At 34.2% G+C, this 26,399-nt stretch overlaps 2 protein-coding genes across 2 annotated transcripts in view; one reads left to right on the top strand and one right to left on the bottom strand.

Moving 5' to 3' along the window:
• LOC144845453 (uncharacterized) overlaps positions 1–23,891 on the bottom strand; it is a 78,671-nt gene extending 54,780 nt beyond the window's left edge. Inside the window, exon 1 of the mRNA XM_078702809.1 lies at positions 23,882–23,891. The gene's annotated coding sequence lies outside the window, so the exon portion shown is untranslated. The remainder of the gene's footprint in view (positions 1–23,881) is intronic.
• On the top strand, positions 21,552–24,512 carry LOC144845455 (paraneoplastic antigen Ma3 homolog). The gene is made up of 2 exons (XM_078702811.1): positions 21,552–21,631; positions 22,514–24,512. The coding sequence occupies exon 2, from the start codon at positions 22,983–22,985 to the stop codon at positions 24,318–24,320; it is 1,338 nt and encodes a 445-aa protein (XP_078558937.1). The 5' UTR covers positions 21,552–21,631; positions 22,514–22,982; the 3' UTR covers positions 24,321–24,512.
• The last annotated feature ends 1,887 nt before the right edge of the window (positions 24,513–26,399 follow it).

Raw genomic sequence — 26,399 nt, 5'->3', positions numbered from 1 at the left:
AACTTTCAGCCACGCTTTCTTCACATCAATGGCTAACTTTTTCGATCTTTAGCAAATTTTTGGAGACTAGAAAGTTTGCGCGTAAATTGCGTTTGAAATTTTAAAATGCTCCAAATTTGTTCACGCTGTTTATCTGCAACGCGTTAACATAACATGTTGTAACTTGGTCAACATATAGACATTTAACTGAAATTGTGCAGCCAAGCTTTTGAACGCTGTCAGAGGCGCGTATCGTCAGTTACGTGCGTTTTTCTGAAAATCTTAAATTGATCATAACTTTGAAACAGATAAATATTTTTTAACGTAGTTTTCAGCCATGTTTGCTTCACATCAATTGTTAACTTTTTTAACCCTACCGAATTTTGTAACATTAGAAAGTGCGCGCGTAAACGGCGTTTGAAATTTTAAAATGCTTCAAATCAATTTCTGATTAAATTAGACCACGTTTCAGGTCATTTTAAGCGTTTCAAAAATTGCCACTGGTGCGCACATTTTTACGCGCGCATGGCGCAGGGAACGCGTATAAGCTTTTCTTTTACATAATTTGTGTTTTTCAAACTTCGGTTAACAATTTTACGTTGTTTTATTCATTTTCAAAACTTAAATTGGCATTCTACGAGCACGTTAAACATGACAGGTTGCGCACAAAAACGTCAACAAATTGTGAAAATATTGAAAAATATGTCTACTTTTAAAAATGAAACAGTTCATCAGAATGCAAGGTTACCCCCATTTTTTATTTTATTTTCTTGCAGTGTATGAATCATAGGTGTGATTTATTATAGTCTTGAATGTTAAAAACTGTTTGATGGCTACATTATTTGCACATTAAATGTAATTTTTGAAATAATTATCATCTAACAAACATAAACATATTCAAAGAGCAAAACAATAAACATAACGTTTATCTTTTTTCTTTACATGTTAATATATAAAACTTAAAAGTATGCAATTTCATAATATGTAACTGTTTAAAATTTGTGAAGATTTCATCATAGTAAAAATTATGATTTAAGTTCGATATGTAATAATCAACTTGCATCGAGGGGGTTCACGACATACCGAATGAACGAGGACTCTTTCTTCGGATTCTTTTCAGCAGGTGCTCATATGGCTCGATGTGTAGTGCAACCGACTTTGGTATCAGCGGTACCGGGATCGAATCCCATCACGGGAAAGTAATTAAATAACAGTATTTATTTGGTTATTACACTGAAAGGGCAGTTTTAATTTTGAATAGGCTACTTTTTTGGAAAAGTCATAACTGAGAAGTACTTTAACACGCAAGATACGTTTTGTTGCGGGCGGATAACCAAACTCGTCCTCAAGTGACGAGTTCAGATCTAGTTGTACGTGTTTCTTTTTTTTTTTATTATTCTTCTTTCTTTCTCAGATTTTGTGCACGCGTTTTCTCTTCAACGTGTTAACATAACATGTTGTAACTTGGTCAACATTTAGACATTTAACTGAAGATGTTCAGCCAAGCTTTTGGACGCTGTCAGATCCGCGTAGCGTAAGTCACGCGCGATTTTCTGAAAATCTTAAATCGGTCATAACTTCGAAACCGATAAATATTTTTAACGAAATTTTCAGCCACGTTTTCTTCACATCAATGGCTAACTTTTGGAATGTTTAACAAATTTTTGGAGACTAGAAAGTTTTCGCGTAAATTGCGTTTGAAATATTTTACTCTTCTTATTTTGTGCACGCTGTTTCTCTTCAACGTGTAAACATAATATGTTGTAACTTGTTCAGCATTTAGACATTTTACTGAAGTTGTCCAGCCAAGCTTTTTGACGATGTCAGAGCCGCGTAGCGTAAGTTACGCGTGATTTTCTGAAAATCTTAAATTGGTTATAACTTCGAAACAAACGAATATTTTTTAACGTCATTTTCAGCCACGTTTGCTTCACATCAATAGTTAACTTTTTTAACGCTACCGCAATTTGTAACGTTAGAAAGTGCACGCGTAAATGGCGTTTGAAATTTTAAAATGCTCCAAATCAATTTCTGATTAAATTAGAGCACGATTCAGGTCATTTTAAGCGTTTAAAAAATTGCCACTGTTGCGCACATTTTTACGCGCGCACGGCGCAGGGAACACGTATGAGCATTTCTTTTACACGATTTGTGTTTTTAAATCTTCGGTTAACAATTTTACGTTATTTTATTCACTTTTCAACTTGAAATGGCGTTCTACGAGCACGTTAAACATGACAGGTTGCGCACGAAAACGTCAACAAATTGTGAAAATGTTCCAAAATATGTCTACTTTTAAAAATGAAACAGTTCATCAGAATGCAAGGTTACCCCATTTTTTTATTTTATTTTCTTGCAGAGTATGAATCATAGGTCTAATTTATAATAGTCTTGAATGTTAAAAAGTGTTTGATGGCTACATTATTTGCATATTAAATGTAATTTTTGAAATATTTATCATCAAACAAACATAAACATATTCAAAGAGTAAAACAATAAACATAACGTTTATCTTTTTTCTTTACATGTTAATATATTAAACTTGAAAGTATGCACTTTCATAATATGTCACTGTTTAAAATGTGTGAAGATTTCATCATAGTAAACATTATGATTTAAGTTCGATATGTAATAATCAACTTGCATCGAGGGGGTTCACGACATACCGAATGAACGAGGATTCTTTCTTCGGATTTTCTTCACCAGGTGCTGATATGGCTCGATGTGTAGTGCAACCGACTTTGGTATCACAGGTACCGGGTTCGAATCCCATCACGGGAAAACAATCAAAAAAGGATTTATTTGGTTATTACACTTAAAGGGCAGTTTTAATTTTGAATAGGCTACTTTTTTGGAAAAGTCATAACTGAGAAGTACTTTAATACGCAAGATACGTTTTGTTGCGGGCGGATAACCAAACTCGTCCTCAAGTGACGAGTTTAAGATCTAGTTATTCTTCTTTCTTTCCCGGATTTTTGTCTACAGCATATCCCCTATTGCTTGTGAACTTAACTTTGTATAACTTGGTAAAAAGATTGACATTGAAGTGTAGATGTGCAGCCAAGCTTTTCGACGATGTCAGAGCCACGTTGCGTAAGTTACGCGCGATTTTGTGAATTTATATAACTGATCATAACTGTAGAACCAACAAATATTCTTTCATGAACCTTAGTGAAAATTTAAGTCATATCAAGGGCAAACTTTCTATGGATTAAAAATGGCATGTTTCACAAGAAGTTACGCGCGCATGCGCATTTAAAATTTCAAAATGCGCAAAATTAATTTCTAATCAACTTTTTACGCTGATCATGACATTTTAAGCATGTCAAAAATTCCCACGCGCGCGAAAAAATGTACGCGTAAGGTGCGCGCGAAGCATGAAAATCATGTTTTTTTCTCTTGAATCATGATTTTACAGCCTTTTCTAGTCATTTTAAAAAAGATTGACATCATTTAAAGTTAAAATGACGTCATACGAACACGTTGATTTAGACAATTTGCGTGCGTTTTAGTTGAAAAAGTTATAAAATATTGTCAAAATGATGCCAATTTTGAATCTATTATAGCTCTTCAGGATCGAAGGTGACCCCCAATTTCTTTAACTTATTATGTTAGAAGATATACTGTAGATATGAATTCATGCAGAATTTTTACCTCTCGGATATTATGACGTCATCGTATGGCCACACGAATGTAAAATATAGGATTTTTTTCTCTTTCGTTATTGCCCATTACATTCAACAGAGCGCATCTCGCTTATACGTATTCCATTTCCCCCGAGATTTTAATATTGTCTACGTCAATCAACTGTTTTTCGCATGAGTTAAAAATATTTTAATTTTTATGATGTCATCATGTCTAAAAATGTAAATAACGTGGTTCACTTATTTTCATTTTTACAGTAAATTTTAATCTGTAATAGCTCGTCAGAATAAAAAGTGACGCTCTTGATTAAAACTTATTATAGAAGTTGTTGAATTGTAGATATGAATTCATATTCAAATTTTGTATATCTGATGTCATGACGTCATCATATGACCAGTTGAATTCAAAAAGTCATATTTGCATCTTTGGGTAAAAGTTCATTGCGTTTAAACGAGAGCGCATCTCACTTTTACGTGCCCAAAATTCTTCAAATTTGTATTAATGTAATTATTTAGATAATTATCTTCTGAAATAGTTATCTTTATATGTCAATTTGATGACGTCATCGTGTTAATAATTGGATTTAAAAGATGGGTCTCGTAATTTCGTCTATGCTACACTGTATATAACATATACAGTGTATTCTGTAAATTCTGTAATATGCTGTATGCTACAAAATAGGTACAATTCAGCACTGTAAACATATTTATTTCATGTCATATGATGGCATAATAATTGTCGGCGTTCATATAAAATAAACGTATGTGCATGTTGCGTTTGCGCGGATAACCAGAACTCGTCAAAGTGACGAGTTCAAATCTAGTTATTAGTTATCCGCATTCAGCGGATAACTCCTTGTAACTGTCCTGTTTCATCATCTTTTTTTTTTTTTTTCTGTATTCTTCTTTCTTTCTGTCATTTTTGTGCAGAGCGTATCTCTAAAACGTGTTAACATAACATTTCATAACTTTGTCAACATATGAGCGTTCACGTGAAGTTGTGCACCTGCTATTGTAAATGACGTCAGAGTTGCGTAACATGACTTACGCGCGTTTTTACGAATTTCGCGTATTTAACGTAGATCAAAACCCATATAACAATTTAAATTGAAACTTAACAAAAGTTTAAGTTATATCTTGCGCTAACTGACTGTGAAAAAAAATGGCATGTTTCACACGAAGTTACGCGCGCACGCGGGTTTAAAATTTTATAATGCGAAAAATTAATTTCTAATCAACTTTCTACGCGTTTCATGTCATTTTGAGCATGTAAAAAATTCCCAGGTGCGCGCATTTTTTTACGCGCGTGGTGCGCACGTAGCGTTGAAAACAATTTTTTTCACGTGATTTATGTTTTTCCATCCTTTTCTAGTAATTTTACCAACTTTTGAACAATTTCGACTTAAAATTACGTCATACGGGCACTTCGAATTGGATAATTTACGTGCATTTTTGATGAAAAAGTTCAAAAAATCGTCAAAATTTGTCAAAATTATGCCCTTTTTTAAACATTCGTAGTTCCTAAACTAAACGGTGAAAGTTATTTTTATTACACATTCTGGAAGTCGATGAGTTGTAGATTTTGGATCATGCATTAATATGGCTAACCGGACATTGTGACGTCACCGTATTGCCACGCGAATATAAAATATAGGATTTTTGTATCTTTCATCATAGCGCATGACATTTAATAGAGCGCATCTCCAATTATCTGTTTTCCATTTTTACCCCGATTTTTATATTATCTAGGTCAATCAACTATCTTCCGCATGAGTTAAAAATATTTTCATTTTTATGACGTCATCATGCCTAAAAATTTTAATTACGTGGGTCATTAATTTTATCTTTACAGGAAATTTCAATCTGTTATAGCTCGTCAGAATAAAACGTGATAATCATGATCAAAACGTTTTCTGGAAGCTATTGGATTGTAGATACGAATTCATGTAAACATTTTGCCAATCGGACGTTGTGACGTCATCATATGGCCAGTTGAATAAAAAAAGACGTATTTTCATATTTTGCGTAATAGTTCATCACATTTAAAAGGGTGCGCATCTATATTTTACGTATTCAAATTTCTTCTACACGTTAATATGTTGTTCCTGAGATAATTTTCTTCTGAAATTGCTATCTAAGTGTTTCATTTTGATACCGTCGCCATGTTAAAAATTGGAATAAATGGCGGGTCCCGTAATTTCACCTATTCTACACTGTATGTAATATGTATACAGATTATACTGTTTGCATGTATATACTATATGACACAAAATTGACAGAATTCAGCATATCATATTTTTCAGTTCTTGTCATAATGCCATAATCTTTATCTGTGTGCAATATTCCAACGTATTACGTGCACATGGCGTTTGTCGTGGTGCGGATAACTAACTCGTCAAAGTGACGAGTTTCATGTCTAGTTTATCTTCTTTCTTTCTGTATGATTTTTGTGTATCGCTTTTCTCTGAAACTTGCAAACATAACATTTTGTGAACTATGTTAACATTTTGACATTTATGTAACGTCGTCAAGCGAAGCTTTTCATGATGTTTACAATTGCGCAACGTGACGTACGCGCGATTTAACGATTTTCTCGTATTTAACATAGGTCAAAAACCAAATAACATTTTATATTGAAACTTTGCACAAATTTAATTTATATCATGCGCTAACTTTCTGTGGAAAAAAAATTGCGTGTTTTACACAAAGTTACGCGCGCACGCGCATTTAAAATGTCAAAATGCGCAAAATTAATTTATAATCAACTTTCTACGCGTTTCATGTCGTTTTAAGCATGTCAAAAATTCCCACGCGTGCGCACATTTTTACGTGTGCGGTGCGCACGTAGCATTGAAAACGTATTTTTTTCGCGTGATTTATGTTTTTCCAGCCTTTTCTAGTAATTTTACCAAATTTTAAACAATTTCGACTTAAAGATACGTCATACGAGCACGTCGAATTGGACAATTTGCGCGCGTTTTTTATGAAAAGGTTTAAAAATTCGTTTAAAATATGCCTTTTTTTAAACAGTCGTAATTTCTAAACTAGACGGTCAACTTTTTGTGGATGGCATATTCTGGAAGTAGATGAGTTGTAGATATCGTATCAGGTATTATTATGGCTAACCGGACATTGTGACGTCATCATATGGCCACGCGAATATAAAATTTAGGATTTTTGTATCTTTCGTCATAGCTTACCACATTGAATAGAGCGCATCTCCACTTAACCGTTTTCCATTTTCACCCCGATTTTGATATTGTCTAGGTCAATCAACTATCTTTCGCAAGAGTTAAAAATATTTTAATTTTTTTGACGTCATCATGCCTAAAAATGTAAATCACGTGTGGCATTAATTTCATCTTTACAGTAAATTTTAATCTGTTATAGCTCGTAAGAATAAAATGTGATAATCACGATTAAAACTTTTTCTGGAAGCTATTGGATTGTAGATACGAAAATATGTAAAAATGTTGCCAATCGGATGTTGTGACGTCATCATATGGCCAGTTAAATAAAAAAGGTCGTATTTTCATCTTTTGCGTCATAATTCATTACATTTAAAAGAGCGCGCATCAATATTTCACGTATTCAAATTTCTTCTACACGCTGATACGTTGTTGCTGAGATAATTTCCTTTCGGAAATGCTACCTTCGCGTTTCATTTTAAAACCGTCAACATGTTAAAAATTGCAATAAATATCGGGTCCCGTAATTTCACCTATTCTACACTGTATGTGATATGGATACAGATTATGCTGTGTATACTATATATGAATTTAAATAATAAAATTCAGCAATAACAACATATCATATTCTTCAGTTCAGGTCATAATGCCAACGTGAACACTTCCTTTTGTCCTCAACCTATCCCCTTAATGTTAATGTTGCACCACTTGCGCGGCGGAAAACCAAACTCGTCAAAGTGACGAGTTACATGTCTAGTTTGTCATCTTCTTTCTTTCTGTATGATTTTTGTGTAACGCTTTTCTCTAAAACTTGCAAACATAACATTTCGGTAACTATCTTAACATATTGACATTTACGTAACGTCGTCAAGCGAAGCTTTTCATGACGTTTACAATTGCGCAACGTGACTTACGCGCGATTTAACGATTTTCTCGTATTTAACATAGGTTGAAAACAAAATAACATTTCAAATTGAAACTTTGCAAAAGTTTAATTTATATCATGCGCTAACTTTCTGTAGAACAAAAATTGCGTGTTTTACACAAAGTTACGCGTGCACGCGCATTTAAAATTTCAAAATGCGCAAAATTAATTTCTAATCAACTTTCTACGCGTTTCATGTCGTTTTGAGCATGTAAAAAATTCCCACGCGTGCGCAAATTTTTACGTGTGCGGTGCGCACGTAGCATTAAAAACAAATTTTTTTCACATGATTTATGTTTTTCCAGCCTTTTCTAGTAATGTTACCAACTTTTAAACAATTTCGACTTAAAGTAACGTCATACGAGCACGTCGAATTGGCCAATTTGCGCGTGTTTTTGATGAAAAAGTTAAAAAAATCGTCAAAATTATGCCTTTTTTTAAACAGTCGTAATTTCTAAACTGCACGGTCAACTTTTTGTGGATGACATTTTCTGAAAGTTGATGAGTTGTAGATATCGGATCATGTATTAATATGGCTAACCGGACATTGTGACGTCATTGTATGGCCACGCGAATATAACATTTAGGATTTTTGTATCTTTCGTCATAGCTCATCATATTTAATAGAGCGCATCTCCACTTATCCGTTTTCTATTTTCACCCCGATTTTGATATTGTCTAGGTCAATCAACTATCTTTCGCATGAGTTAAAAATGTTTTAATTTTTATGACGTCATCATGCCTAAAAATTTAAATTACGTCTGGCATTAATTTCATCTTTACAGTAAATTTTAATCTGTTATAGCTCGTAAGAATAAAATGTGATAATCATGATTAAAACGTTTTCTGGAAGCTATTGGATTGTAGATACGAAATCATGTGAAAATGTTGCCAATCGGATGTTGTGACGTCATCATATGGCCAGTTAAATGAAAAAAGTCGTATTTTCATCTTTTGCGTCATAATTCATTACATTTAAAAGAGCGCGCATCAATATTTCACGTATTCAAATTTCTTCTAGACGTTAATATGTTGTTGCTGAGATAATTTCCTTCCGAAATTGCTACCTTTGCATTTCATTTTAAAACCGTCAACATGTTAAAATTTGCAATAAATAGCGGGTCCCGTAATTTCACCTATTCTACACTGTGTGATATGGATACAGATTATACTGTGTATACTATATATGAATCGAAATAATAGAATTTAGCAATAACAACATATCATATTCTTCAGTTCAGGTCATAATGCCAACGTGAACACTTCCTTTTGTCCTCAACCTATCCCTTAATGTTAAAAGGTACGTCGTTACACGTTCATGTTGCACCACTTGCGCGGCGGAAAACCAAACTCGTCAAAGTGACGAGTTACATGTCTAGTTGGTTTTCCGCAACGAAGTTGCAGGAAAACCTCTTGTGATTGTACGAAATCATCATCATTGGTTATCCGCAACGAAGTTGCTGATAACCTCTTGTGATTGTACGAAATCATCAACATCAACATCATCTTTTTATTGGTTATCCGCACTTGGCGGATAACCCCTTGTTATTGTCAGGATCTTTTTTTTTTTTTTTTTTTTTTTTTTTCTATGTTATTCTTCTTTCTTTCCCAGAATTTTGTGTCACGTGTATCTCAAATTCTGATCAACATTACATCGTATAACTTTGTCAGAAGATTTACCTCTATCTGTAGAAGTGCAGGACAGTTCGTTTTTTTACTTTAGAGTCGCGCAGCGTAAGCTACGCGCGATTTTATGAATTTTGCGTATTTAACATAGACTAAAAACCAAAAGTCATTTTGTAATGACACTTGGTGAACATTTAAGTCATATCAAGTGCAAACTTTCTATGGATTAAAAATGGCATGTTTCACAGAAAGTTACGCGCGCACGCGCGTTTAAAATTTCAGAATGCGTAAAATTAATTTCTATTCAACTTTCTACGCGTTTCAGGTCATTTTGAGCATTTCAAAAATGCCCACGCGTGCGCAATATTTTTACGCGCATGTGCGCACGTAGCGCAAAAACATCTTTTTTTTGCTTGATTTTTGTTTTTTCAGCCTTTTCTAGTAAATTTACCAATTTTCAATCAATTTCGACTTAAAATCACGTCATACGAGCACGTAGAATTAAACAATTTGCGCGCGTTTTTAATGAAAAAGTTAAAAAATTTGTCAAAATTTTGCCTTATTTAAAACAGTCATAGATTGTAAACTACGTGGTGAACTTTTTTAAAATTGCATATTCTGGAAGTTGATGAGTTGTAGATATCGAATCATGCATCGATATGGCTAACCAGACATTGTGACGTCATCGTATGGCCACTCGAATATAAAATATAGGATTTTTGTCTCTTTCGCATAGCTCATCACATTTAATAGAGCGCATCTCCACTTATCCGTATTCCATTTCCCCCCATTTTATTATATTGTCTAGGCCAATCAATTATCTTTCGCATAATCTACCATTTTTTAAATTGTGATGACGTCATCATGTCCAAAAGCGTCAATAACTTGGGTCCCTTATTTTCACCTATTCTGCACTGTATGTAGTACGTATACAGAATATAGTGTATACCGTATATACTTTGACGTGACGCAAAATAGAGAGCGCACTAACATTTTTACAATGGCATAATCGTTTTTCTGCGCGCAATATTCTAACGTATGACGTGCACGTGGCTTTTGCGCTGCGGATAACCTAACTCGTCCGTAGTGACGAGTTCAAATCTAGTATTTATTTCTTTCCTTACACCCTTCTCCCTCATTTTTTGTTCGCAGCGTATCTCTAATTCTAGCCAATATAAGATTGTATAACTTTTTCATAAGATTGACCTATATCTGTAGATGTGCAAGAAACTTTTTTTTTTTATATTCGAGTCGCGCAGCGTAAGCTACGCGCGATTTTATGAATTTCAATGATTGATCATAGATTAAAATCCAAAAGTCATTTTGTATTGAAACTTGGTGAAAATTTAAGTCATATCAAGCGCAAACTTTCTATGGATTTAAAATGGCAGGTTGCGCAAAAAGTGACGCGCGCACGCGCGTTTAAAATTTCAAAATGCGAAAAATCAACTTCTAATCAACTTTCTACGCGTTTCATGTCATTTTGAGCGTTTCAAAATTTCCCAGGTATGCGCATTTTCTTACGCGCGCGTGCGCACTTAGCGCAAAAACATGGTTTTTTTTTGCTGGATTTTTGGTTTTTTTGTCTTTTATGGTAAATTTACCAATTTTCAATCAATTTTGCCTTAAAATCACGTCATACGAGCACGTAGAATTAAACAATTTGAGCGCAATTTTGATGAAAAAGTTCAAAAATTTGTCAAAATTATGCCTTTTTTTAAACAGTCTTAGATTTTAAACTACGTGGTGAACTTTTTTATAATTACATATTCTTGTAGTAGATGAGTTGTAGATATTGAATCATGCATCAATATGGCTAACCGGACATTGTGACGTCATCGTATGGCCACTCGAATATAAAATATAGGATTTTTGTCTCTTTTGTCATAGCGCATCACATTTAGTAGAGCTCATCTCTACTTATCCGTATTCTATTTCCTCCTATTTTTATATAATGTCTAGGTCAATCAATTATCTTTCGCATGATTTACCATTTTTAAATTTGTGATGACGTCATCATGTTCAAAAGCGTCAATAACTTTGGTCACTTATTTTCACCTATTCTGAACTGTATATATATAGTACGTATAAAGATTATACTGTATATACAGTAACGGCATTTGGTATAGCCCAAATCATTTTTTTCCTACCTACTGCTATAATGTAGCAGGCCAAATAAGACTAAGTACTGATTGGCTATTTGTGATAAACAATTTATCCAGGGACCTATAGTATAGTATAGTAGTCATAATAATCTTTTTCTGTGTGCAATATTCTAACGTATGACGTGCACGTGGCTTTTTGGCTGCGGATAACCTAACTCGTCCGTAGTGACGAGTTCAAATCTAGTTTCTCTTCTTTCTTTCTGTATGATTTTTGTGTAACGCTTTTCTCTAAAACTTGCAAACATAACATTTTGTTAACTATGTTAACATTTTGACATTTATGTAACGTCGTCAAGCGAAGCTTTTCATAATGTTTACAATTGCGTAACGTGACGTACGCGCGATTTAACGATTTTCTCGTATTTAACATATGTCAAAAACCAAATAACATTTTAAAGTGAAACTTTGCAAAAGTTTAATTTATATCATGCGCTAACTTTCTGTTTAAAAAAAATTGCGTGTTTTACACAAAGTTACGCGCGCACGCGCATTTAAAATTTCAAAATGCGCAAAATTTTTTTCTAATCAACTTTCTACGCGTTTCATGTCATTTTAAGCATGTCAAAAATTCCCACGCGTGCGCAATTTTTTACGTGTGCGGTGCGCACGTAGCATTAAAAACATTATTTTTTCGCGTGATTTATGTTTTTCCAGCCTCTTCTAGTCATTTTACCAACTTTTAAACAATTTTGACTTAAAGTTACGTCATACGAGCACGTCGAATTGGACAATTTGCACGCGTTTTTGATGAAAAAGTTCAAAAATTCGTCAAAATTATGCCTTTTTTTAAACAGTCGTAATTTCTAAACTACACGGTCAACTTTTTGTGGATGACATTTTCTGGAAGTTGATGAGTTGTAGATATCAGATCATGTATCAATATGGCTAACCGGACATTGTGACGTCATCGTATGGCCACGCGAATATAAAATTTAAGATTTTTGTATCTTTCGTCATAGCTCATCACATTAAATAGAGCGCATCTCCACTTATCCGTTTTCCATTTTCACCCCGATTTTGATATTGTCTAGGTCAATCAACTATCTTTCGCATGAGTTAAAAATATTTTAATTTTTTGGACGTCATCATGCCTAAAAATTTTAATTACGTGTGGCATTAATTTCATCTTTACATTAAATTTAAATCTGTTATAGCTCGTAAGAATAAAATGTGATAATCACGATTAAAACGTTTTCTGGAAGCTATTGGATTGTAGATACGAAGTCATGTGAAAATTGTGCCAATCTGATGATGTGACGTTATCATATGGCCAGTTAAATAAAAAAAGTCGTATTTTCATTTTTTGCGTAATAGTTCATTACATTTAAAAGAGCGCGCATCAATATTTCACGTATTCAAATTTCTTCTACACGTTAATATGTTGTTGCTGAGATAATATCCTTCCGAAATTGCTATTTTGTATTTCATATTGATGCCGCGCCATGTTAAAATTTGGAATAAATGACGGCTCCCGTAATTTCACCTAATCTACACTGTATGTAATATGTAAACAGATTTTACTGTTTATACCGACTGTAATGGAATAGCCCAAAATCGTTTATTTCCTACCTATTTCTATAATGTAGCAGGCCAAATAAGACGTTATTTTTACAGGATAGAGGGAGGCAAACAATATTTTTCTCGTATCAGAGGTATATGATTTCTATTACATTTTCTGGTTTGTTTGTCAGTTGCTTGTCCGGCCTGTAGGTCATTATGCCAACGTGAACGCTTCCTTTTGGCCTCAACTTATCCTCTTAATGTTAAAAGGTACGTTGTTAAACGTCCATGTTTCACCACTTGCGCGGCGGATAACCAAACTCGTCAAAGTGACGAGTTTCATGTCTAGTCATCTTTTTTTTCATCTTCTTTCTTTCTGTATGATTTTTGTGTAACGCTTTTCTCTAAAACTTGCAAACATAACATTTTTTTAACTATGTTGACATTTTGACATTTATGTAACGTCGTCAAGCGAAGCTTTTCATGATGCTTACAATTGCGCAACGTGACGTACGCGCGATTTAACGATTTTCTCGTATTTAACATAGCTCGACAACCAAACAACATTTCAACTTGAAACTTTGCAAAAGTTTAATTTATATCATGCGCTAACTTTCTGTGGAAAAAAAATTGCGTGTTTTACACAAAGTTACGCGCGCACGCGCATTTAAAATTTCAAAATGCGCAAAATTCATTTATAATCAATTTTCTACGCGTTTCATGTCGTTTTAAGCATGTCAAAAATTCCCACGCGTGCGCACAATTTTACGTGTGCGGTGCGCACGTAGCATTGAAAACGTATTTTTTTCGCGTGATTTATGTTTTTCCAGCCTTTTCTAGTAATTTTACCAAATTTTAAACAATTTCGACTTAAAGATACGTCATACGAGCACGTCGAATTGGACAATTTGCGCGCGTTTTTTATGAAAAGGTTAAAAAATTCGTTTAAAATATGCATTTTTTTAAACAATCGTAATTTCTAAACTAGACGGTTAACTTTTTGTGGATGACATTTTCTGGAAGTTAATGAGTTGTAGATATCGGATCATGTATTAATATGGCTAACCGGACATTGTGACGTCATCGTATGGCCACGCTAATATAAAATTTAGGATTTTTGTATCTTTCGTCATAGCTCATCACATTTAACAGAGCGCATCTCCACTTATCCGTTTTCCATTTTCACCCAAATTTTGATATTGTCTATGTCAATCAACTGTCTTTCGCATGAATTAGAAATATTTTAATTTTTTTGACGTCATCATTCCTAAAAATTTAAATTACGTGTGGCATTAATTTCATCTTTACAGTAAATTTTAATCTGTTATAGCTCGTAAGAATAAAATTTGATAATCACGATTAAAACGTTTTATGGAAGCTATTGGATTGTAGATACGAAATCATGTGAAAATTTTGCCAATCGGATGTTGTGACGTCATCATATGGCCAGTTAAATGAAAAAAGTCGTATTTTCATCTTTTGCGTCATAATTCATTACATTTAAAAGAGCGCGCATCAATATTTCACGTATTCAAATTTCTTCTAGACGTTAATATGTTGTTGCTGAGATAATTTCCTTCCGAAATTGCTACCTTTGCATTTCATTTTAAAACCGTCAACATGTTAAAATTTGCAATAAATAGCGGGTCCCGTAATTTCACCTATTCTACACTGTGTGATATGGATACAGATTATACTGTGTATACTATATGAATCGAAATAATAGAATTTAGCAATAACAACATATCATATTCTTCAGTTCAGGTCATAATGCCAACGTGAACACTTCCTTTTGTCCTCAACCTATCCCTTAATGTTAAAAGGTACGTCGTTACACGTTCATGTTGCACCACTTGCGCGGCGGAAAACCAAACTCGTCAAAGTGACGAGTTACATGTCTAGTTGGTTTTCCGCAACGAAGTTGCAGGAAAACCTCTTGTGATTGTACGAAATCAACATCTTTTTCTTGATCTTCTTTCTTTCTGTATGATTTTTGTGGAACGCTTTTCTCTAAAACTTGCAAACATAACATTTTATAACTTTCTCAACATATCGTCATGCACATGAAGATGTACTGCGAAGCTTTTCATGACGTTTACAATTGCGCAACGTGACTTACGCGTGATTTAACGATTTCCTTCTATTTAACATAGGTCGAAAACCAAATAACATTTCAAATTGAAACTTTCCAAAAGTTTAATTTATATCATGCGCTAACTTTCTGTTGAAAAAAAATTGCGTGTTTTACACAAAGTTACGCGCGCAAGCGCATTTAAAATTTTAAAATGCGCAAAATTAATTTCTAATCAACTTTCTACGCGTTTCATGTCGTTTTAGCATGTAAAAAATTCCCACGCGTGCGCAAATTTTTACGTGTGCGGTGCGCACGTAGCATTGAAAACATGTTTTTTTCGCGTGATTTATGTTTTTCCAGCCTTTTCTAGTAATTTTACCAAATTTTAAACAATTTCGACTTAAAGTTACGTCATACAAGCACGTCGAATTGGACAATTTGCGCGTGTTTTTGATGAAAAAGTTAAAAAATCCGTTAAAAATATGCCTTTTTTTAAACAGTCGTAATTTCTAAACTACACGGTCAACTTTTTGTGAATGACATATTCTGGAAGTTGATGAGTTGTAGATATCGGATCAGGTATTAATATGGCTAACCGGACATTGTGACGTCATCGTATGGCCACACGAATATAAAATTTAGGATTTTTGTATCTTTCGTCATAGCTTATCCCATTGAATAGAGCGCATCTCCACTTATTCGTTTTCCATTTTCACCCCGATTTTGATATTGTCTAGGTCAATCAACTATCTTTCGCATGAGTTAAAAATATTTTAATTTTTATGACGTCATCATTCATAAAAATTTTAATTACCTGTGGCATTAATTTCATCTTTACAGTAAATTTTAATCTGTTATAGCTCGTAAGAATAAAATGTGATAATCACGATTAAAACGTTTTCTGGAAGCTATTGGATTGTAGATACGAAATCATGTAAAAATTTTGCCAATCGGATGTTGTGACGTCATCATATGGCCAGTTAAATAAAAAAGGTCGTATTTTCATCTTTTGCGTCATAATTCATTACATTTAAAAGAGCGCGCATCAATATTTCACATATTCAAATTTCTTCTACACGTTAATATGTTGTTGCTGAGATAATTTTCTTCCGAAATTGCTACCTTCGCGTTTCATTTTAAAACCGTCAACATGTTAAAAATTGCAATAAATAGCGGGTCCCGTAATTTCACCAATTCTAAACTGTATGTGATATGGATACAGATTTTACTGTGTATACTATATATGATTCTAAATAATAAAATTCAGCAATAACAACATATCATATTCTTCAGTTCAGGTCATACGTGAACACTTCCTTTTGTCCTCAACCTATCCCCTTAATGTTAATGTTGCACCACTTGCGCGGCGGATAACCAAACTCGTCAAAGTGACGAGTTACATGTCTAGTTGGTTTTCCGCAACGAAGTTGCAGGAAAACCTCTTGTGATTGTACGAAATCATCATTGGTTTTCCGCAACGAAGTTGCAGGAAAACCTCTTGTGATTGTACGAAATCATCATCATCATCTTTTTTGTCATCTTCTTTCTTTCTGTATGATTTTTGTGTAACGCTTTTCTCTAAAACTTGCAAACATAACATTTTGTTAACTATGTTAACATTTTGACATTTATGTAACGTCGTCAAGCGAAGCTTTTCATGATGTTTACAATTGCGCATCGTGACGTACGCGCGATTTAACGACTTTCTCGTATTTAACATAGGTCAAAAACCAAATAACATTTTATATTGAAACTTTGCACAAATTTAATTTATATCATGCGCTAACTTTCTGTCGAACCAAAATTGCGTGTTTTACACAAAGTTACGCGCGCACGCGCATTTAAAATTTCAAAATGCGCTAAATTATTTTCTAATCAACTTTCTACGCGTTTCATGTCGTTTTAAGCATGTAAAAAATTCCCACGCGTGCGCAAATTTTTACGTGTGCGGTGCGCACGTAGCATTAAAAACATATTTTTTTCGCGTGATTTATGTTTTTCCAGCCTTTTCTAGTAATTTTACCAACTTTTAAACAATTTCGACTTAAAGTAACGTCATACGAGCACGTGGAATTGGACAATTTGCGCGAGTTTTTGTTGAAAAAGTTAAAAAAATTGTCAAAATTATGCCTTTTTTTAAACAGTCGTAATTTCTAAACTGCACGGTCAACTTTTTGTGGATGACATTTTCTGGAAGTTAATGAGTTGTAGATATCGGATCATATATTAATATGGCTAACCGGACATTGTGACGTCATCGTATGGCCACGCTAATATAAAATTTAGGATTTTTGTATCTTTCGTCATAGCTCATCACATTTAATAGAGCGCATCTCCACTTATCCGTTTTCCATTTTCACCCAAATTTTGATATTGTCTAGGTCAATCAACTGTCTTAAGCATGAATTATAAATATTTTAATTTTTTTGACGTCATCATTCCTAAAAATTTAAATTACGTGTGGCATTAATTTCATCTTTACAGTAAATTTTAATCTGTTATAGCTCGTAAGAATAGAATTTGATAATCACGATTAAAACGTTTTCTGGAAGCTATTGGATTTTAGATACGAAATCATGTGAAAATTTTGCCAATCGGATGTTGTGACGTCATCATATGGCCAGTTAAATGAAAAAAGTCGTATTTTCATCTTTTGCGTCATAATTCATTGCATTTAAAAGAGCGCGCATCAATATTTCACGTATTCAAATTTCTTTTGCACGTTAATATGTTGTTGCTGAGATAATATCCTTCCGAAATTGCTATCTTTGTATTTCATTTTGATGCCGTCGCCATGTTAAAAATTGCAATAAATAGCGGGTCCCGTAATTTCACCTATTCTACACTGTATGTGATATGGATACAGATTATACTGTGTATACTATATATGAATCAAAATAATAGAATTCAGCAATAAAATCATATCATATTCTTCAGTTCAGGTCATAATGCCAACGTGGACACTTCCTTTTGTCCTCAACCTATCCCCTTAATGTTCGGTACGGTAAGGTACGTCGTTACACGTTCATGTTGCACCACTTGCGAGGCGGAAAACCAAACTCGTCAAAGTGACGAGTTACATGTCTAGTCATCTTTTTTGTCATCTTCTTTCTTTCTGTATGATTTTTGTGTAACGCTTTTCTCTGAAACTTGCAAACATAACATTTTGTGAACTATGTTAACATTTTGACATTTATGTAACGTCGTCAAGCGAAGCTTTTCATGATGTTTACAATTGCGCAACGTGACGTACGCGCGATTTAACGATTTTCTCGTATTTAACATAGGTCAAAAACCAAATAACATTTTAAATTGAAACTTTGCACAAGTTTAATTTATATCATGCGCTAACTTTCTGTTGAACAAAAATTGCGTGTTTTACACAAAGTTACGCGCGCACGCGCATTTAAAATTTCAAAATGCGCAAAATTAATTTCTAATCAAGTTTCTACGCGTTTCATGTCGCTTTAAGCATGTAAAAAATTCCCACGCGTGCGCAAATTTTTACGTGTGCGGTGCGCACGTAGCATTAAAAACATATTTTTTTCGCGTGATTTATGTTTTTCCAGCCTTTTCTAGTAATTTTACCAACTTTTAAACAATTTCGACTTAAAGTAACGTCATACGAGCACGTGGAATTGGACAATTTGCGCGAGTTTTTGTTGAAAAAGTTAAAAAATTCGTCAAAATTATGCCTTTTTTTAAACAGTCGTAATTTCTAAACTGCACGGTCAACTTTTTGTGGATGACATTTTCTGGAAGTTAATGAGTTGTAGATATCGGATCATATATTAATATGGCTAACCGGACATTGTGACGTCATCGTATGGCCACGCTAATATAAAATTTAGGATTTTTGTATCTTTCGTCATAGCTCATCACATTTAATAGAGCGCATCTCCACTTATCCGTTTTCCATTTTCACCCAAATTTTGATATTGTCTAGGTCAATCAACTGTCTTTCGCATGAATTATAAATATTTTAATTTTTTTGACGTCATCATTCCTAAAAATTTAAATTACGTGTGGCAATAATTTCATCTTTACAGTAAATTTTAATCTGTTATAGCTCGTAAGAATAAAATGTGATAATCACGATTAAAACGTTTTATGGAAGCTATTGGATTGTAGATACGAAATCATATGAAAATTTTGCCAATCGGATGTTGTGACGTCATCATATGGCCAGTTAAATGAAAAAAGTCGTATTTTCATCTTTTGCGTCATAATTCATTACATTTAAAAGAGCGCGCATCAATATTTCACGTATTCAAATTTCTTCTAGACGTTAATATGTTGTTGCTGAGATAATTTCCTTCCGAAATTGCTACCTTCGCATTTCATTTTAAAACCGTCAACATGTTAAAATTTGCAATAAATAGCGGGTCCCGTAATTTCACCTATTCTACACTGTGTGATATGGATACAGATTATACTGTGTATACTATATATGAATCGAAATAATAGAATTCAGCAATAACAACATATCATATTCTTCAGTTCAGGTCATAATGCCAACGTGAACACTTCCTTTTGTCCTCAACCTATCCCTTAATGTTAAAAGGTACGTCGTTACACGTTCATGTTGCACCACTTGCGCGGCGGAAAACCAAACTCGTCAAAGTGACGAGTTACATGTCTAGTCTTTTTATTGTTTCTGTACACTATTTTGTGTAACAATTATCTCAAAAAGTTTAATGTCAATGATTACAAAAATTTCAGAATATCTTTCAAATAATATAACTTAATCCTAATAAGCTTTCCAGCGTGATCACTCATCCGTGACGATATTTATACGCCATTTTGCGAAATCACATTATCAATCATATCTCCATAATTCATTATCTTATATTAATGAAATTCACTACACGTAAACTTCAGATCAAGGGTAAAAATATTAGCAAATAAAAACGCACGCGCACGTAGGTTCATGCGCGTGATATCGCGCGTTAAAAATTTAAAACGCTCAAAATTAAGTTTTGATCAATTTAGAGCGTGAATTAGGCCATTTGCGTGTTTCAAAAAATTACTGCGCAAAAATGCGTGTTTGCACGCGCGATACTTAAAAAGCGTAAAAAATATGAATTTTTTTTACAAATCTCATTCTACTCACCATCCTTAGTACATTCACCAAATTTGAGTCAGTTCCGACTTAAAATAACGCTATACGAGCACGTTAAAAATGACAAAATGCGCATATTAATTTTACAAAAGTTCTGAAAATGGTGAAAAATAGGTCTTTTTTAAAATGAAAATAATTCTTCAGAATGCAAGATGACCCCCGATTTTTTTAACTTATTCTGGAAGCCATTGAGTTGTAGATATGAATTCATGTACACATTTTACGTACAAAATGTTTTGACGTCATCAAATGGCCACTTGAATTTAAAAATTAGGATTTGTTATCTTTTTGTGTAGATTATCACATTCAACAGAGCGCATCTTGGTTATGTGTGCTCGAATTTCGCACAACTTTCAGTATGTGCTTGCTTAATTAATTATCTTTATCATGAGTTGACACTATCTTCATTTTAATGACGTCATCACGCGTAAAAACTTGAATAACGTAGGCCGTGTAATTTCACCTTCGCAGTAAATTTGAATATCTTACAGCTCTTCAGAATTGAAGGTTACCTTGATGATTATAATTTATTATGAAAGCTGATGAAATGTAGATATTAATTCATATAAAAATTAAGCCTATCGGATGTTGTGACGTTAACATATGGCCAGTTGAAGTGAAAAAGTAGTTTTTTCATATTTTTCGTCAAAGTTATACACAATTCAAAGAACGCGCACAGCGCTTCTACGTGCCAAATTTTTTTCCAAATCTTATATTTTTTTGCTCAATTAATTATCTTTCGAAATTTTCTTCTTAAAGTTTAGTTTGATAACGTCATCATGCCAAAAAATTAGAACATGTGTGTCCCGTAATTTCACCTATATGCTACACTGTATATAGATATACAGTATATACTGTACATATTGTATATGGCATATAGGCACAACTCAGCACTATAAGCATATAATAGGATGGCATACATCAACATTTTCCGATCGTATGTTAACGTACGTGCATGTTTAAAAAAAATTAATTTCAGTAGCCTAAAATGATAAAAATGATCACCTATAATTCGTCAAAGTGACGAATTAAATTCTAGTTTCTAGTTATATGTGTAACCCTATGATTTTTTATGAATATATTTTACCATTTATATCTTTCTTATATCTTTCTGTTTGATTTTATTCATTTGAATGTATCTGTTTTTACAATGTATATAAATATAGTTTATAGGTCAGTAGAAAAGAATGCAGCTTAATTGCAACAAAGGTTACCACAAGTGGGTCAAAGTGACCACTGTTTGGGAAGTAAGGAATGTGTTTTGTCAAGTTGCTAGGCAACTAAGGTGATTATACCTCATTTCTGATGATTATACATCACTTCCACTCGGCCTGCTCACAAGAAACATCTATACATTTTTAACAACTTTAAAGGAAGTCACTTTTTCATATTTTGGCTCTTTTCTTAGGTAAGAACTATCAATTATATTATTTTATGTTTAACAAATGTGTTAATATAACTTAATTTGAGATTTAAGCTTATGAAGATTAGGTTTATGCATTATGTTTGCATTGGCTCAATGCTTTAGATTAGTTATGTGATACTTAACTTTGATTATATTTTATAACTTTTGTGATACCATTTGCAATTGCGCTTGGTAATTTATGTTACTGTAAAGTAAGGTTCTGCAATCACACATTGTTCTCTCCCGTTTTAAGTTAAAGGGTCTTGAAGTGATTAACTTGCTTTTGCTAATACTTTTAATTTTATGAGTGTATCAGGATGATTCTGGTAAATGTGGGTCATTTACTAGATGGCAGTACACTCTTGGTATTGATTGACCTAGAGACAATTGGAGTGTGATTGTAGAATTGATACTATTGTATTATACACTTATTTTTGATTTCCGCTTTATATGCGACATTTATTTTTATACATTTAATTACCTTTTAGTTTATAATTTAGTTTATTGAATGGATGCATTAACCATCCTGAGTTTATAATAGTCAGGTTAATATGTTGATAGACACACGTTTGAATAGCTATTGCTATTATCCATTGCGTTGCAATGTAGTTATATTGGTATCAAGTATTAGCATACTTACCAAACGAAGTACCTCTAACTATATAATGTAACTATTGTTTTAATGAGTAGTGTGAATAATCATATACCAATCAGTGTTAATCGAACCTGATGGTATTGACGGATTATATTTTATTTTGTTTAATTGTCTATCATAGCCTAGGTTATTTTGCAAACATTGTGGTATTGTAATTATGTACCAAATGATATTTGATTTAAATTGTTTTATAGTTATATAGTATATGTATATATTTTCTCTTTTCTTAGATGAGAAAACACTACTTTTGAAATTTACGAATCATTATTGCAATTATTACACCATTGGTCGGAACATTTCGTTGATAACATTTACTCTACTGTGGAACCTTTCAAGTCGGAATTGTTTCAACTGAAGACTCAATTTTAATATAAACTTTTAGTTTTGTGGACACTTTAATGTTTTATCTTGAGAACAAATAATATTGGTTTTATGTAAATTCCGACAAGTTGATGTCAAAGGAATAAATCTACATTTTTAATTTATAAGGCGTTTTCCTTGATTTGATTATTTAATACTTCTTGGAAATTTTAGTTTCTTGCTAGAAACTCGGGTTACAAATTGGGGGCTCGTCCGGGAAACGTAATATATATTTTATTACTATTGTGTGTGTGGTTAATCACCATTATTTACGTCTTGTAATTACAGTATTCTGATAAGTAGGTTTTATTTATTTCTAAGTAGTTAAAAAGAGCCAAGATGTCGAAATTAATAGAGTATGCCTTAGAATGGGCTAATCTAGTAGGTTACCCTATTGATAGGTCAATTTTACTGTCTGCGCCTAGAACAACAGTGGCTACTCACAGGCTATATAGAAAGTTGTGTGGTGCTCTGCCAGTCGAAGAGATAAAACGAAGAGATGAAATCGACAAACATGACTTCAAGAAAACTTTCATATTAGCTAGACTGTCATTGAAAACAGCAGATATGAACATTCCAGAAGAATTTGAAATCTCTGAAGAAGATGACACGATTAATTTTACGATTATAGTCAAACGGGTAGAAGAGTTTTCATCATTACTTCCCTCCACGTCACCCCAACCAAGTCATTCAACTCATCACAGTGAATTGCTAAATGTGGCTAGACTGTCAGTAAACTACCGAAAACTTAGAGTATTCTCTGGCCGAACTGACAAAGGCAAAGACGAAGACCCATATCATGTATGGAGGACACAGGCAAAGGCCCTTATTGAAGAATCGGAGACAGAGGTTTCACAAGCTGAAAAGAAAAGGCGACTACGTGAGGCACTCCGTTCTCCAGCGTTGGATGTTATTGATGACCTCCGGCGAGAAAACCCATCAGCTTCAGCAAAAGATTATCTCCAAGCTATGGAGGTAGTGTATGGCTCAACGCTTACAGGTGAAGAATTGTTCCACCAATTCTTTTCGATTGAGCAAAAGACAGGGGAAACGCCATCACATTACCTCACACGACTGCAGGATTCTTTACGACATGTTCTGCAAAAGGGAGGTATATCAGAAGACAGGATGAATGCCGCAATTCTAAAGCAGTTCATAAGGGGCAACATCTTCGAACCATTGCTGTTAGTGGACTTGCGTTTAAGAGAATTACAAGAAGCACCACCAACATATCTTACCCTACTAGGAAAAGTGAGACGGTGGGAGGAAGAAACATCAAATAGACAGATGAAGGCTAAAGGGCAAAGCCGCAACGCAGTGGCTGCATCTCATTCAGTCCAAAATAACGATTTGATTGAGCGAATGAGCAGAATTGAGAAAATGTTAAAACAATCGACTCTAGGCAGTGCTCATACCCAGCAACAAAGTCAACAATCGCAACCAGAATCAAAACCACATCAACAAAAGACCCAATGGCAAGGTAGGGGACGACGACAACCATCTGACTTCCCTAAATTCTGCTACAACTGCGGCGAAGATGGCCATATTAAACGTAATTGTGCCAAAGAAGTAAATGCCGCATTAGTTAACGAGAAATTGATTAGCCATCTGCACAACCAGGGAAACTCCAACGGACATTTGAAGGGGGGCAGTCAGATGTCAAAGAAGAACGATTAGCTCCAAATTTTACCGATATTCCCAATGGACTGGTGGGGGAGAGTGTGACTGAAGAATGTTTCATTGATGGGTTAAAACATAATTGCCTTTTGGATAGTGGTTCACAAGTCACTACAATTAATAATTCAGTCTTTATGAAGCTTACAAAGACATTGCATCCTTTGTCAGATTTAGTCTTATGGCATGGTGGAGGTGGCAAAATACCATATCTCGGATGGACCAAGGTTAGAATTGCTTTCCCTCAAACTTTTGCTGGCACCAATAAGAATTTTGAAGTTCTAGTTTTAGTCGTTCCAGACACTGAAAATTCACATGAAGTAATTATTGGTACCAACACAGGATTGTTCAATCAACTCCGTCAGGAATGTAAGAAAAGGGCTGGTTCCCAATACCTGAGAAGACTCTTCATTAATACACGTTGTGCAGCTATATATCGCAATGCTGATAACCAAGAGAAAACCATGATTATACGGTCAGCTGGTAGTGAGCTTATTGCTGCTGGTACCACCAAGAGCGTTAAAGCGGTAGTCAGAAAGCCAACCGATGAAGTCACAGTATTGATTGATACAAATAACAAAGTCAATGCACATTTAAATTCAACCATTTGCCTTAAGAAATTACCCAGAGGAAAACGTGTCACTGTAAATTTAGATGTTAAAAACAGCAGTTCAAAAGATATTTATGTACATAAAAATAATATACTAGCAGAAGCCACTATCCCTAGCAGCATTACTAACCCTTGTTCAACTAATTCTTCTCAAATCCCAGAACAATTAAATGACATCAGTAAGTTACCGTTTGAATGGGGATCTGAAGTGCCAGTAGATGTTAAAAGCCGAATGCTTAGCAGGTTCCAGGAAAGGGCTGATGTTTTTGCCAAACATGAATGGGACCTTGGATTGACCTCTAATGCTGAGCATGAAGTCAACTTGAACGACACTACTCCTTTTCGAGAGAGGACACGAAGGGTATCCCCAGGCGACTTAGTTGACTTACAAACACATATTCACGAACTTTTAAGTAATGGAATTATCAAACCATCAAAGAGCAGATATGCCTCACCAATTGTTTTGGTCAGAAAGAAAAATGGCTCCTTACGAATGTGCGTCGATTACAGAAAGTTGAATGCAAGGACTGTGCCAGACCAGTATGTAGTACCCCTGATACAAGATGCTGTCGACTGTCTCAGTGGTTCCAAATGGTTCTCTGTAATTGATCTTAAGTCCGGTTTCTATCAAATTCCTATGCGCGAGAGTGACAAGGAGAAAACCGCCTTCACTTGCCCAATTGGTTTTTATGAATTCGAAAGGATGCCTCAAGGTATTAAAGGTGCACCGTCTACTTTTCAAAGATTAATGGAATCTTGTATGTCCGGCATGAATTTTATTGAAGCATTGGTATACATGGATGACATTATTGTATTTTCTAAGACAGTAGAGGAGATGGAAAATCGTCTCACCAAAGTATTTGATCGCTTAAAAGAGTTTGGCCTCAAGGTTTCTCCAGAGAAGTGCAAGTTCTTTTGCAAATCTGTAACATACCTTGGGCATATAGTAAGCGAAGAGGGAATTCAGACTGATCCTGAAAAGGTTTCAAGCGTTAAAGAGTGGCCTACACCAAGGGATGCTAAGGACTTACGAAGTTTCCTTGGCCTAACAGGTTATTATAGACGATTTGTTGAAGGATACTCGAAAATTGCAGCTCCGCTTCACTCATTAGCCAGTAAATATGCCTTCTCACCTAAGCGTGGTCGAACGTCAAAGAAAGTACGTCATGACGGGTTACAGAAGTCTTCTGAACCATTCTCAAATCAATGGACTGATCTATGTAACCAGGCTTTTAACCAACTTAAGACTAGATTATCATCTGCACCTGTTTTAGCATATGCTGATCTCACCAAGCCATTCCAACTTCATGTCGATGCATGCCGTGATGGTCTTGGAGCAGTTTTGTTACAGGAAGTTGACAACAAATTTAAACCTGTAGCATATGCTAGTCGGACAGTGAGCCAGAGTGAGCGAAATTACCCAGCACATAAACTTGAATTCCTGGCATTAAAATGGGCCGTAACTGATAAAT

The sequence above is a fragment of the Antedon bifida genome, chromosome 6, assembly GCF_963402885.1.
Source record: "Antedon bifida chromosome 6, ecAntBifi1.1, whole genome shotgun sequence".
NCBI classification, from domain to species: domain Eukaryota; kingdom Metazoa; phylum Echinodermata; class Crinoidea; order Comatulida; family Antedonidae; genus Antedon; species Antedon bifida.
The sequence above is the reverse complement of the archived record's forward strand: the minus strand, read 5'-3'. Positions and strand labels throughout refer to the sequence as shown.